The sequence below is a fragment of the Artemia sp. Qi Xiang Cuo genome, chromosome 15 (assembly GCF_049724085.1).
Source record: "Artemia sp. Qi Xiang Cuo chromosome 15, ASM4972408v1, whole genome shotgun sequence".
Taxonomy (NCBI): Eukaryota; Metazoa; Arthropoda; class Branchiopoda; order Anostraca; family Artemiidae; genus Artemia; species Artemia sp. Qi Xiang Cuo.
In genome coordinates this window covers 5,173,600-5,189,940 of record NC_142808.1, presented here as the reverse complement: position 1 = coordinate 5,189,940, position 16,341 = coordinate 5,173,600, and the positions used below count along the sequence as shown (strand labels likewise).

General features: G+C 36.7%; 1 protein-coding gene across 1 annotated transcript in view; it reads left to right on the top strand.

The window, feature by feature from the left end:
* defl (Integrator complex subunit 7) overlaps window positions 1-16,341 on the top strand; it is a 156,684-nt gene that overhangs the window by 107,465 nt on the left and 32,878 nt on the right. The window contains exon 13 of the mRNA XM_089101069.1: window positions 11,754-11,857. Within this exon, the coding sequence (XP_088957195.1) occupies window positions 11,754-11,857 (104 nt within the window). The remainder of the gene's footprint in view (window positions 1-11,753; window positions 11,858-16,341) is intronic.

Here is a 16,341-nt window from a genome sequence, read left to right as displayed (position 1 = left end):
AATATGGGCTGATATCTATCTATGATAATTTATTAAAATCTGACAGAGTAAACTTCAATTAACCCAATGTAGTTGACCTTTGTCCAAATGTTATATCATTGAACGCTAATGAACCGAATCCAAGAGGCTAGCTTCCGCCTTTGCTTTGAAAAGAATTAGAGATTTAAACAATATGTAGTTTTATTTGATTTCGTACATAAACTTATGTTTTAAATTGTTTTAGTTTAGTTTTACTATTGATGACGGTCACTGTATATGTTACCGAAATATCTGGTATTTTTTGTGAAATTTATTATACACTGTCTATTAAAAAGGATTTTATCTCTATTTTGAACTGTTATTTTATCCTTAATGACCTTGTTCTTGGTTGGAACGGGAAAGTGGCAGCTTTCAAATAATCTTCTAAAATAAGAATGTCTGCTGCAAGTTTCAACTGAACCTCATTTAGTAGCCAATCTTTCTTCAGTGTTCCGTGATATTCTTTTTCGTCTTGTTCTGTGACATAATTTCGTACGGTCGCTCGTAAATTTTCTTCCTTTCCCTGATCTTCAGCTATTGCTGCTTTGACTTCTTTTTCAAGCTGTTTGAGTTTGTCTTTCTTTTTCAGTATTTCTTCACTCTCTAATGAAACATCTTGGGACGCAATTCTGGCATTTAAGAGTGCTTGATACGTTCGTGGTAATACAGTCTTGGCAACCTTTGTAAACTCTACCGTATGGAGTGTTGGATGCCAATAAGTGTGTTTGGCATTAGCAGCTCCAGCTTTTCCGTAATTATACTGGGCCACAAAACCTTTCCGAACGAGCTGGGCAATCCTTCGGTTCACACCTGACTTTGAAAGGATCATCTTTTCGTACAGAGTTTCTTGGCTAACCGAGCCATGTTCTTCAATTGCTCCGAACAACCGCAGAGAATACTTTCCTGGTGTGACAACAGCGCCTCGTGGAAAGGGTTTTTGTTTCATCTGCTGTATATATTCCCTCGATTGCTCCTTCAACCTATTGAACAAAACCATCTCCAGCAAGAATTTATAAATATGGATCTACAGATTCCGGTTTTGGCACACAATGTCGTTGTTGAGCTTGGGATACTACTTCATCCCTCTTCAAATTCATTAATTGTCCTTTCTGTGCCAGGTCATCTACAAGGTTGAAAAATAACCCTAGTACTTCTGCTGCATTCGAGTGAATTGATGACTGGGAAGTATCTTGGGCTAAATTATTTCTAAGGTGTTGGCCCAGTTTTTTTGTTTGTTTTCTTAGATTGATAGTCCACAGCTTCTTCCGATTAGGCAGCTCTGGCTGCTTGGCATCCTCTTCCGATAAATCTTTTGCTATTATTCGCTGCTTTTCAGGACTAATTGAAGATAATGAATCAGAAGCTGCTCATTGTTCTGGTGAATCAAATGGTTCAACTGGGATGATATATTTTTCCACTACTATTTCAGTAAAACTATCCAAAACTTCTTGAACTAATGCATCTGTCTTCCCAACTTTTAAGTAGGAAATAGCATGAAATATAGCTGATGATGCAGAGTCGCGACCTTGTAGATGACCTTGTAGATGTAGATGTAGATGATAGTAAATAGCTCTTGCAAGATGACTCCATGGACTTTACCCCTCTATATCTATTAGTCGTCAAAACTTTGGAAATAAAGCTATAAGCAAAATTTCTTCTTCGTTTAAGAGAAATTGCAATACTTTAGGGTTTCTTTCTGATTTCACTGCTATTAAAAGTTGATGCTGATAAAACATTGCCAAACACTGGCTTTGCTCCTCTGGATAAAGTTTTAAGGTTCTGGCATTCTCTGTAAGATTCTTAAAATGTGAGTATGGGTTTCTAAACAAACATAATACTATTTTTACGACTTGAGTACGAAATATTTCTTTTAGTACTGTTCTGCAGAGAATTTTCTTTTCATACGTCATATCCTTTCTCTCTCAATTTCTACTTGCAATAAAATAATAAAACATAAGCTTGACTTCTAAAATGATTAAAATGAAACAGTTTTGCTTTCTGTTTCTTTTTGTTTTAGTACATGAACAATCTATTCGTCTACTTCAGAACGATCGAATGAAATTTTTTTGGCATTAACTCGTAAGCTATCTTGATTTATGCAAATCTGGCAGTGTTAAAGCTCAGGAACCCTGTACAGGAAAGGAATTACGCATAGTGTCATTACGTCATCCGTTGAAATAAGGGCCACTGGTTCGATACTATCACCCCTGGGGAACAAAAACGTATTTTTCGTTTTGACGTATCTAGGTCATTTTCACTTAATAAAGGAGCTTCAGTACAACATAAATGAGGTCTCGAAAGTAGGTGAACGAACAGGTTTGGCAATAAGCACGCAGAAGACCAATATAATTATGTAAATAAAATACCTGTTGAGCCTCTGATAGTTAAAGCAAATAAAATTGAAGATGCTGAGATGTTTAGATATCTTGGGAGTTTAGTGAGCACCGATGGAAGCTCTGAGGGTGAAATTGCCACACGTATCGCATGCGTAGGAAGCGCCTTTGATAAGCTAAGAAACACGTGGAGATATGTTAAGGAACATGTGCCACTTTCTGTTTGGAGGGAAATTTGAGGTTATTAAATAATAACGTCCTTTCATTGCTATTGCATGGTTCTGAAAAATGAGTGCTGACAAAATAGCTACACAAAAGAATCCAAATTTTTGAAAATAATTGTGTTCAACGAATTCTTGGAATCAACTGGACGGACAAATCGCCAACTCATTCATTAGAAAAAAGACTAAAGAGCCGATTGTTGTTGATAAAATCATAAGAAGTTGGTGGCGATATTGGAAACAAATGGTTATGTAGCAATAAAAGTTTCATGGCCGTCCTAATAGCGGTAATGAAGATTGATCGCGTCAAGTCTAAAATTATACCTTGAAACTGCGAACTTACACCTTATAAGTTCTCCGATAGCGCCGCTTATAGTGCCAAAGATTGTGCCATCGAGCCCTGCGCCAAAACGATGGGGAGTGAAGTAAATTTATAACCGCGCCACCCTCAATTATTGAGAGAAAATAATATGTGTAGCCATATAAATGTGACCTCTTTTCTTCGAGCAATCTGAAGATCAGATTCCCTGGGAACGTCCTTGGAGATTTTGCGAACTAATTACCTGCTACTAGGCTAGATGCAGACATGTAAAGTGAAATAAACACAGGTAAAAAACATTAGATTTATTGGGACTTACATATTTAGGTGCACAGCATTGAGTCACTTCAAACGACAATAATGGTGACAGAGGTACAACAATCAAAGAATTGTTACGGTCGTACGACGAGTAATTCTGGCTAAGCGGTCCTGATTCTCAAATACGAATCTCTTCAAAAAGCACTTTTACCCCACTACCAAACGCAGTTCTTTCGTCCTGCACTGTAAGGACTGGCTCGCAATTGGCTCACGTGGCCCAAGGAGGCGAACCCTCGTCCAATAATACGTCTTAAATATTTTTGATGATTCAAACGTTCACACGGCTCTTATAGTTTTGGGGAGGGACTTTTGTTTTCCTTATCGCGAATCCGTAATATTTCTCTTTATTTTCATTGTTTATTAGATTCATACTGGCGCTATGCCGCGCCATTGCGGCATCTTGTGGCGTCACGTTGGGTTTTACTATGTTTTTCCATAATTCCCCTATTTTCTTGATTTCGTTTGACCTGTACTGTCGCATATCTCCTATTTTTATTTTCGCAGATTCAATACCCTTAATTTTTAAATTTACTTCATCTCTGCAATGTCCTTCAGAATAATTGGACAAGTTTCTGATTATTTCTTTTCCTCCTTGCGAGACATGAGTTTCAAAAGATTGCGACATTATACCGTCAGAAATTTTGTTTACTGTTACGTTGTCTTCGTAACCTCTGTTACGATTTCTTAAGGTAGAAATTTCTTCCCCCAGTTTAGCTGGGTATACAAGCCTCTCATTTGTTACGTCTAATAGTATTCTATTGGACCTTAAAAAATTTGCGCCTATGATTGCTTCAAATGGAAAGTTATCACATATTATAAAATTTGTCTGGAAGATCCTATTGTCCCTTTTTACGTTTAGGCAAATTAAACCTTTTGTATCCAATTTATAGCCTGTCACACCCGTTAAACTGGCATTACTGGGGTTCCTCTGTTGACTAATAGGCAGAGGCAACATATTAAATACGCAAGAGTTTATGATACTAATCGTTGCACCAGAGTCAATCAAAGCCTTAAAATAAACATTTTCTACACAAAAATCATTAAATACTGGTAACTTGTTATTTATATCACTACAAGACGGCACTACCATTGTTTTGGACCTATTAAATATTCCGGGCACCCTCTGGGTCCAATTTATATTTCTGATGGGCCTGAAACATTTCCCTGAGGATTTATTTCATGTGTCGGTGCCTGTAATAGATATTCGGGCATATGAGGTTCCGTAGGCATATCTAATTGATTTATATTTGTCTGCCTTCGCCATATATTATTATGGTAACTTGGATGTCCTTTGTCAGTGCCGATTGCTGGTGCTGACTGCCAATACCATTGGCTTGCAAATTTTGCATGTCCCGCCGGGAATTTTTCATGACTTCTATAAAGCATTCTCGCATTATATTGGCTTTGTTGATTATTTGGGGTTTCAAATCGGTAATTAATTTGTCTATTAGGGGGAGGGTTATACAAATTTGGTTGGTACGTGTTGTAGGGTACTGCTTGGCGCAATCTTCCCTTATAGCCTAGCGCACCAGCGGCACTAAAATTTTTTCTTCCGAACAAATGGTTGCCATAATTTTGCATACTACCGTCAGCAATTCTTTGTATGCGATTGGGGACATAACGGCACTCTCTCGCGATATGTCCAACACGATTAAAAATATAGCACCTTTTTATTGTAGGGTTATTTCCGTAATTATATTGTTTGACAGGCTGAAAACGTACTGTTTTTTGCCTAGCGGGTTCTTGCGTTTTATTTGTTTGTGGTACTGGGAAGTTATCCCTTGAAAAGAAATTGGGGGATGCATGATCGCCCTTGAAGTTTATGTTCGCATTTGAATCGCCTAGGCTATTTATTTTTGCTTTACTATGATTTGCGACCATCGGATCGACTTCAATCAATCGCTCTACCTCCTGAACTGCGAGATCCAACGTCTGAACATTTTTGGATATTACCACCCTATATAGTTTTGGGGGTAGCCCTAGCAAAAAGGTATTTTGCATGACTTTTCATACAGTTGCCCGAACCACTTCCGTATTTTGCCTCTACAGAAATGCGTATATTATCAAGATATTCTCTTATATTTTGTGAAAAGTCAAAGCTCACCGTTCCGTGTTTAAATTTATTCATGGAACTGGTTTCTATAAATCTATCTTTAAATGCTTTTAACAATTTATCAACTGTATTTATTGGCAAGTTGGCGTTATTGCCTATGGTATGTTCAATCTGTTTTAGAAAGGTTAAGGCCTGGCCTTTTAATCGTAGTAGGAGCATGTCTTTTAACGCTCCTAGGTCTGTTTTTGTTAGTTGTACAAACTGGGACAATTGGATATTGAATTCGTCAATATCTGATTGACCATTGTACTCTGGGATAAACATCGCTATTTCTATATTTTTCGCGACTATCTTTTGCACTATTAATAAGTCATTAAGGTTCTCCGCCATTTTTTTGGAATCAATTCAAGATAAATTTATTTTTTTCACTTAACCTATTTTGGGGAAGGCTATTATCTCCTATGAGATGTCCAAAGGGTTTCCCAGTTGTAGCTTAGTGGCAATAGGCCTAATCACTTTACTTATATGTCTGTATCTCTCCAATAATTAAATTCAAATCACAAAGTTTTATAGCGTAATTAGTTCGAAAGTTTTCCTCCAATTTCCAACCTTGTCATTTGTAGCAATAAAATTTTTATGGCCGTCCTAATAGCGGTAAAGAAGATTGATCGCGTCAAGTCTAAAATTATACCTTAAAACTGTGAACTTACACCTTATAAGTTCTCCGATAGCGCCGCTTATAGCGCTAAAGATTGTGTCATCGAGCCCTGCGCCACAACTATGGGGAGTGAAGTAAATTTATAACCGCGCCACCCTCAATTATTGAGAGAAAATAATATATATAGCCATATAAATGTGACCTCTTTTCTTCGAGCGATATGAAGATCAGATTCCCTGGGAACGTCTTTGGAGATTTTGCGAACTAATTACCTGCTACTAGGCTAGATACAGACACGTAAAGTGAAATAAACATAGGTAAAAAACAAGATTTATCGGGACTTACATATTTAGGTGCACAGCAGTGAGTCACTTCAAACGACAATAATGGTGACAGAGGTACAACAGTCAAAGAATTGTTACGGTCGTATGCCGAGTAATTCTGTCTAAGCGGTCCTGATTCTCAAATACGAATCTCTTCAAAAAGCACTTTTACCCCACTACCAAACGCAGTTCTTTCGTCCTGCGCTGTAAGGACTGGCCCGCAATTGGCTCACGTGGCCCAAGGTTGCGAGCCCTCGTTCAATAATAGGTCTTAAATGTTTTTGATGATTCAAACGTTCACATGGCTCTTATAGTTTAAACTTCCTCAGAAATATTGTGCGTATCATCTTTTTTGTTACTAATTATCTTAGCAAAATTCAAACCGACTAGCGTCGTTGTTTGACTGAAGCTAGAATGCAATTTCTCTTTTTGCTGATTAAGAATTTAGACTCTTGGAAGTGGTATTTGAACTCAATTAGGGGACGTTTAATTTCTGTCCGAATCATCTTTATAAGGAAAGAATCTTTGTATTTTAAATATATCGCATTTTGCTCACGGTACAGTTAGAATGTGCAGCAATGGCGTTTGTCCCATGATGATTGGTGTTGGACTCCTCCTGGAGTTTGACGGCGTGGACGACAGGAGGCTACACTTGAATGATGCCTTGAAAAAGATGCAACACTCTCAAGAACATCCCTTGATCATCTTTGGCTGAAAAAGCAGGAGAGGTCATCCTGGAGAGGCATCGTTTGTGCCTTATGCACCAAATAGCATGGGAAGTCCTAAGTCTAAGTAAAATTATTTTCTCAGGCCAGAAATTGTTAGCATGCCAATTTTCAGAAAATATCATCTAGCCTTTTCTGAGAATATATATATACTTTGTTTTGAAAAATATTTTGCTTTAGCTCTTTAGCTGAAATGAAAATTGCGTCACAGAATTAATTTAGTATCAGAAATAAAGGATTATTTTTCACCATCGAGAATAGCTTTAGTAAATTATTCCGTGGTAAATTATTTAAACTTTTTATTAGGAAAGCCATATTAGGAAAGCAATGGAAAGCCTTTTTATTAGGAAAGCCATGGAATCTAGTAACTGGCACAAATCAATCAGATGTATCTTTGAATCTAAAACGTGATTTGTATTGTTTTTTCCTATTTCTCCTTGATCGTTTTTTTATGTTTAATGGGACAAGTAAAAGAAGAATGACCAATTAAACTATTTAGGGATTCAACCACGACCTGAGACATCTCCAATTAATCTCCAAAATAAACACTATTCCTTCGTTCAGCCAAGAAGAATAAGCTCTACCAAGAGCGTGGATCCCCTAGTCTTCACTTTTACGTACTTAATTATTTTTCTCTTTTTTGGTTAAGCTAAGTCCAGATTTTCTAAAATTGAATGCTTAGATCCTATGAAGAACAAATGCAATTGTTAAAACGTTGAATACGCTAATAATTTTTTTCTGTATTAATTTTTTTTTTGCCTGGAAAATTTTAAATAAATTATGTTAGTTATTTCCCCCACATACTGTAAAAAGTAGTTCTTACAGTTTCTTGTAATTGAAATCTTTTCAGTAATCTTGATTATTATGTTTTTCTTTTTTTTTCTTTTTTTTATATTATTATAAATAAAAATTTACAGATCGACATAAGAATGTGTTTCCAGTAAAGTGCAAATAGTGGTCTGGTTTTCACAATGCAAAGAGGCGTTAGCCACACACCTATTCGCTACAGTTTCTGTTTGTTTTCAGTTTAATCTCATTATTTTTTGTAATTACTGTTCCTTTTTTAGTTTCACCTATTCATTGAAAGTGATATAGGATCAGTTTATACTTGAGTTACAATTCGACTTTATTGTCTCAGGTTTACTGTATTTCTTTTCTTTCAAAACTTCTTGTGTGGTAAAAATGGTTTTTAATCAGTGACAAAAAACAGTAAGACAGTTGTGGTGAAAGGGTAGTCTGCAAAAAGCAGGTGTTTTGTTTTATAATTTACTTGAATTTTTATCAGTTAGTAACATTTTCTTAAGACAATGACCATAAAAACATAAGTAAAGTTCGCTTAGGTTTTGTTATGGCATTCGCAAACATTTGCTTAGTGAATGTTTTGGCGCTGTGACTAATAGCCCTTTTCATCGACAAATAGTAGAACGCAGAGACAAGTAAGAATCTAACTCATCGAGAAGACTCTTTGGTGAAATCGGGGTGAGCTAAAAACCACTGAAATAATTGAGAATTCGGAAAAAAATCTTGGTTTCATTATCTCATAAAGGTTCAGCTAAGACTGACAAAAAGGTTTACAGAAAACAAATGTTGTTGTGTGTACAAAAATACATTTGTATTTTACAAAACACAAATGTTTTTACTTTTATAACATTAATAAATCAAATAATATTAACATTTTGATTACTAAATATCAGTATATGTATATTAAACTGACAATGCACATTCATTTGTATTTTTTCAGTAAAGTGATAATTTTGTTCTGGCCTTGGGAAGGCATTGGGGTTTTGAGCCCAAATCATGTTAATTTCTGCTCGTTTTGAGTTTGACTCGGTTATTTATTGTAATTTCTGTTCGTTCTAGGTTTCATTTATTTATTGATGCTGATTTGTGGTAGTTTCACGCTTAGTAGATTATTTGATTTTATTTTTGCTCATTTTTGGTTTAATGGAGTTCTTTACTTTTCGTTGAAAAACTTGTTTTGTGGAAAAAGTTTTTTTAAATTAATTTCTGTTTGTTTGACATTGACATAGTCTTTTCGGGGAAAAAGAAAATAATACTTTAAATCTTTTCGTTTTTTAAAAGACTTTATAGTTTGGCCTGCTATTTGTGTGGCGGAGAATATTTTTTAACAACATACACCCTTTTAAAAATCTGGACACAAATAGTAGTGTTTAAGTTAGTTTCATACCTCCTCTAGTTGACCTGAAATGGAAAACTTGATATCATTCGCAAAAAAATCTGTTTTCTTTCTTTGATAAGCTTGGATACACTTACGCTATTTTGATTTGGTTAAATTTTAAGAGCAGAAGTAGCCCCGAAAGTTTGAACATAATACACTGAGTCGTTTTTGGGATACTGCTGAGATGCCTTCTTGGGAATTAGCATTAACACAGTTAATTTCAATTTAATCTTCACTAATTTTTGACGGTGGGCTTGGGAGTGGGATTAGTTACCCTACAATCACTTTCGACTATTAAAAAGGGCATCAGCCCTTTCTATTTTCAATTAAATGAGCCCTTTTCGAGGTTCCTACGACAACTCCTTAGATACGAAGGGCCCTGGCCTAAACAAAAAAAAATGAAAAAAAATAAAAATAATACATTGCACCCACATCGATCTTTACTGTAAAAATGTCAAGCCTTCCAATTACTTTCGACTATTAAAAACGGCACTAGGCCTTTCTATTTCCAATCGAATGACCGATTTTGAGTTTCTACGACAACGCTTTCTATAAATACCTTATTTTCCCCCAGGGCATAAATTACAACCCTTACCCTAAGGGCTCTGAGGGGGGTTGTCATCCTCAAAGACCTAACTCGCAGAACTCAACTACGTTAAACAAAATGGCTATCTCAAAATTTCGATTGGATGCGCTTGGGAAAATAGTAGGCGTGAGAGGGGCGTTAGTTGCTCGCCAATCACTTTCGACTATTAAAAAGGGCACTGGTCCTCTGAATTTCCAATTGAATGAGCCTCTTTTGAAGTTTTTACGACAACGCTATCTATAAAAACCTTATATGCCCCCAGGGCATAACTTACAACCTTTGCCCTGGGGGCTCTCGGGGGTTTGTCATCCTCAACTACATAATTTCCAGAACTTTCAACTACGTGGAACAAAATGGCTATATGTAAACTTTGATTGAATGTGTTTGGGGAAATGTTCAGCGTGAGAGGGGGGTTAATTACTCTCAACTCACTTCTGACTATTAAAAAGGGCATTAGCCCTTTCAATTTTCAATCAAATGAGCCCTTTTTGAAATTTCTGCAACAACTTTCTATTTAAACCTTATATGCCCCCAGGGCATAACTTACAACCCTTGCACTGAGGGCTCTGAGGGGGTTATCATCCTAAAAGACCTAATTTCCAGAACTTTCAACTACGTTGAACAAAATAGATATCTCAAAATTTTGATTGGATATGTTTGGGAAAATGGTGGGCGTGAGAGGGGGGTTAGTTGCCCTTCACTCACTTTCGACTATTAAAATGGCCACTAGCCATTTCAATTTCCAATCGAATGAGCCCTTTTTGAAGTTTCTGCCACATCGCTTTCTGTAAAAACCATATATGGCCCCAGGACATAAATTACAACCCTTGCCCTGTGGGCTTTGGGGGGGAGGGGTTGTCATCCTTACAGACCTAATTTCCAAAACTTTCAACTACGTTGAATAAATGCCTATCTAAAAGTTTTGATTGGATGTGTTTGGGGAAAAGGTGGGCCATAGAGGGGGGTTAGTTGCCCTCAAATCACGTTCAACCATTAAAAAGGGCATTAGCCCTTTGAATTTTCTATCGAATGAGCCCCTTTTCAAGTTTCTACAACAAAGATTTCAATAAAAACCTAATATGCCCCCAGGGCATAACTTATAACCCTTGTCCTGAAGACTGTGGGGAAGTGTCCTGCTCATAGGTATAATTTCCAGAATTTTTAACTACGTTGAACAAAATGACTATCTCAAAATTTTGATTGGATGTGTTTGGGGAATGTTGGAAGTTGAAGGGGTGTTAGTTGCCTTCTAATCACTTTCGAATATTAAAAATGGCACTAGCCCTTTGAATTTCCAATCAAATGAGCCCTTTTTGAAGTTTTTGCAACAAAGATTTCTATAAAAAAAAACCTTATATGCCCTCAGGGCATAACTTACAACCCTTGTCCTGGGGGCTGTAGCGAACTTTCTACCTAAAAAACATAATTTCTATCTGAAATTCAACTACGCTGAACAAAATGGATATCTCAAAATTTTGATTGGATGTGTTTCAGGAAATGGTGAGCGTGGAAGGGGTGTTAGTTGCCTTCCAATCACTTTCGACTATTAAAAAGGGCACAAGCCACTCCAATTTTAATTGAATGAGTCCTTTTCGAAGTTTCTGTGACAACTTCTTCGATACGAAGTGCCCTCGTCTAAAGGAAAAAATAACAAATAATACATTGTGCCAACATCGTTCTTATATGCCCCCAGGGGCATGTTATCTGTCATCCAGTAACTTTCGACTAATAAAAAGGGCACTAGCCATTCCAACTTTCAATCGAATGAGCCCTTTTCGAAGTTTCTACGACAACTCCTTCGATACGACGTGCCCTGGTATGGAAGAAGAAGAAAACAAAAAATAAATAATACATTGTGCAAACATCGTTCTTTACTTAGGCAGCGCGATTGCGCTGCCTATGATATTTGACCTTTTGTCATCTTGCCTTAAATGTTTTTAATTTATTTACTTTTCATATAATTATTTAATACCTAATTTACTTTTCTATTTGCCAATTCCTAAAGCCACTTTTCATTTAGCTGAAAAACTCTGCTGGAGATTTTCGTCGTGTTGCTGCGCAATATGAAAGCCTATATGAGTCATCTTTTGATGCTGATGCGGATACTCTCAGTCAAATCTTGATGTAAGTATTGAAGAATATCGGAGATTAATCATTGTATTTCCCTTTCGTTTTAGGTTTCTTTTGTTTATTCACATTAATTTCTGTTTTTTTTTCTTAGCTTTTCTTCACAATTTATTTAAATTTCCGTTCTTTTACAAATTGAAGTGTAGCTGACTGACTTCGAGTCAAGCGTAATATAAACAAAACAATATTGAATTATGGAAGGATTTGAAATTAAATTATCATAATTGTCGACAAAACAGCTAGAAAGAAAATACAAAAAATTATCGGGTAGTCCATATTGCGAAAGCTATTAAAATAATGGAACGGGGAGTTTACTGCCAGAGAAATTCATGTTATTCAGGCAGTCCCAGTTGCGACATGAGTATTCTTTTAATATTTCGTCTACGCTGTAAAAGTTTTAAATAACATCTATAGGCCTACTATGCCAAACCGTAATAACTAAACTTAATCGGGAAGTATATGCTTTTTCCTATCTTTAATGTAGTAAAGAGCAATCCACATTTTTTTAGCATCGCTTTCTTATAGGATTATTTAAAATTAATGCAATATTTTGCATCTGTCATTTTGTTAAAGTAAACTGTCTCTGTTTAGTTTATAACTGGTTACAGAAAATGTAGGTTACAGAATAACTGGTTACTGAAACCAGTTTATGATGGCACTACAAGAAATATGATGGAACCACAAGGAATACGCCGCAATTCAAGGGAATGAAGTAATGGAATCACTCAAGCATGACATCATGCCTTGAGAAACAATGTTGCCGCCATTCAAGGGAATGAGGTAGTGGAATCACTCAAGCATGACATCATACCATGAGAAACAATGCTGCTGTCATTCAAGGGAATAAGGTAATATAGTCACTCAAGCAGGACATCATACCATGAGAAACAATGCTTTCGCCATTTGAAGGAATGAGGTAATGGAATCACTCAAGCATGAAATCGTACCATGAGAAACAATGCTGCGGCTATTCAAGGGAATGAGGTAATAGAATCACTCAAGCATGACATCATACCATGAGAAACAATGCTGCCGCCATTCAGGAGAATGAGGTAATGGAATCACTTAAGCATGACATCTTAGCATGAGAAACAATGCTGCCGCTATTCAAGGGAATGAGGTAATGAAATCACTCCAGCATGACATCATACCATGAGAAGCGATGCTGCCGCCATTCAAGGGAATGAGGTAATGGAATCACTCAAGCATGACATCGTACTGTGAGAAACAATGCCGCCGCTATTCAAGGGAATTAGGTAATTGGAATCACTCAAGAATGTGATCATACCATGAGAAACAATGCTGGATGCTATAGGTGAGACCCTCTTAGTATTAGATATATGTCATTTCTGCTTTTTCATATAAATTCTCCTTTTCTTTTTTCCGTTTCTCTTTATCCGCCTGTCAGTCCCTTCAACTCTGCTTTAAATACTTTCGTTAAATGTATTGAACATGCATGTATTTAAGTGTATTTAATGTATGTTTTAAATGTACAAATGTATTTAGTCTAAGTTATGTCTGAACGTTTTACAAGAATGAGGCACATATTTCATAAGGCTTCCAAATCTTTTTTGTTTTTTAAATGTCAGACCGTTCGTTTTCCTTGTGATACTTGAATTGCAAAGTGTTAGATTAAAGTACTGTATTTGAGAGAAAAAACGGGTATAGTTATATAATATAATATAGTTATATAATATAAAATGGGATTTCCGAAAGACTTTGTTTGCCCAAGAATATACGGTCTACCAAAAATACATAAAGTAGGGGTTCCTCTGAGACCTATAGTGTCGATCACTAAATCACCAACGGAAAGGATTGAAAATTGTTCCACTCTTTTATTTAAATTATGCTCGTTTTTTTATCTCTTGAGTTATATAAATGAAAAAGAAGTGGGGTCTAAGAAGTTATTTATGTTATATCAAAGTCGCCATTAGATGTTTTCCCCCAATCAGCAATGTTATTTTTTCTGATCTGTCAAAGTCAACCCTCTTGGTGTACTTCTGCTTATGATGACTCTTATAAGTTAATTTATTTCCTGAATTATCTTGAGAATTAAATGTGAGTTTTCTTATATATTGCGAGAGTCTCTTCCCTTAACACACAGTAGGGTAAGTTGTTTGTCAGAATTTATTGTTTGAACTTGATAGGGGGGGGGGGGGAGGACCTCATCTTCATAGTTGCTTCTCCAGAGGGATAGATGTCTCTTAAATTCATATCTGCAAGGTACTCTCTTAAATGGTTTGATTTCAGTCTCCAAGCCTGGTAGTGATATCCCTGGAGAGAGAAGGTTATCCATCAAAGTATTGGATATCTTACGCCTATATACGGCAAAGCTGCAGGTGTTGACGGCCTGCAACCTAAATTATTGAGGTATGGAACTGCAATCTTAGCTAACACTACTTGAAATCCTGAATCTGATTTTAGAAACTGAGTGTCCACACTGACTTGAAGACAGGGATTACTGTTTAATTTTCAGTGAAGGTTGAACCGTTGACTGCAGTGATTGACGGAATATTACATTATAACTCGTAGGAAGTAAAGTCCTTTGCCAAATACTCCTGAATCCTACTCAGTCAAGATTTGTCGAGATCCTGAGGGACGAGCAACACAGTTTTTTGCCAGACTGATCATTTGGTGACCAGGTGTTCAGTTTAAGAATACCGACAGAAGAATCGAGCGAATGGCAGACAGAAATATTAATAGCGTTTATTGAAGTCTTAAAGACCTTCGATTCTGTGCGTAGAGACTTGTTGCGGAGAACCTTACGTCAGTATGTTCTCCCAGGCAGGATTATTACTATTATTGTGACTTTTTATAATTAAATAAAAAAAAAATTCAACTGAAAGTAAGGAGCAATATTAAAACGAACAGAACTTATGACGTATATGAAGGGGGTTGCCCCCCCTCTTCAACACCTCGCTCTTTACGCTAAAGTTTTTTAGTACTTTTAAAGAAGCTTCTTATTGTCCTAATTAAACGACCATTGTGTTTTAGGAGTCGTTCTTAAAAATTGGGACAAAATTCAAATTTTAGCGTAAAGGTTAGTGAGGAGGGGGTAATCCCCTTCATATACGTAATAATTTCTGTTCTTTTTTAAGTTTTAATGTTTCTCCTTACTTTCAGTTGAAAAAACTTGTTTTTGATTTAATTTCTGATCTTTTTTTAAATAATGTTAGGAAACCTAGCCCCACCTCCACGGAGAAATCCCCCTCCCCAAAGAAATATTCTCTAGATAATTCGATCCCGGTGAAAATTTACCCTCGACAATTACTCTTAACAACTCCACGCGTAAAATTGAGACGGGAAAGATAAAACAAATAAAAAGAATTTTGTACAGGAATACTGGCAAATTCCTCCTGTGTACAATTTCCGTGACAAGGCTGTATCTTCTCTCCTGTGCTCTTCACAGTTCTTATCAATTACGTCCTTTGGGAATATCACTTTTTGCAGGAATTCAGTTGAATGAGAGCCCCACTATCTTTGATATTTTGCTGATGACATTGCTCTCCTTTCTCGTTTTAAGAGAAGACTTAGAACAGAACATGGCAGAACTCTCAAACACAATCGCGTGAGTTGGGTTGTCAGTCAGTACCCCAAGAACGAAACTCATGCGTAACAAATGTCACTGCAACACCGGCCCGATCACTGAACGTTGGTTTCGACGAGCTGTAGGAAGTTGCAAAATTTATGAAGCCTCAAAGATTCTGATGCAAGTCTAAAGCATGAAGTAATTACATGTATTGCTCATACTGGCAATGCTTTTACCAAACTAAGAACTGTCTGGAAAAACTCTGAATACTCTCTGATGTTCAAGTTTTAACTCCTGAATATACTTGTTCCTTGTACGATCATCTCCATACTTATGTACGAATGCAGACATCGGCACTTACAAAACAGCTTTTGAAGCAAATGCAAAACTTGAAAATAACTGCCTCCTCTGCATCCTGGGAATACGTGCACTGACGTAATAACAAACACTTTTGTACGTTAAAAACTGATCAACCATTGATTTTTCATAAAAATCAAACTTAGTAGATGACGGAATTGGGTCCACATGATCTTGACGGCATTGGGTTATAGATTTCCGGTGCCTGGTCCCCCTTGTTATAGGAAGACATGGACGGCAGAAAGCAAAACTTGGCCGATGCCCTGAAAAGGATCATATACTGGCAGGAATATCTTTGAAGGACCTGTGGCCGCTTTTCTTCAGAGGTCGTCGTGGCGAGGTAATGTTGTCGCCTTGTGCGCCAGCTGGCGTAGGAGGAACTAAGTATGAGTAAGTCTGTAAAAGCAGATCTTCGGCAAGTTCTGTTGGTTATCGCGGGCTAATTTCAATGGTACCCAAGCGCGTCATACGATACTATTAGAAGCCACCCTAGCACGTCGAACGGTAACATAACCCCCTCTTTGAAGGTTAATACGGATGGCCTAACGCTTCGTACGATAATAGGCAACTTTTCAAAAGGAATATGTGTTATATC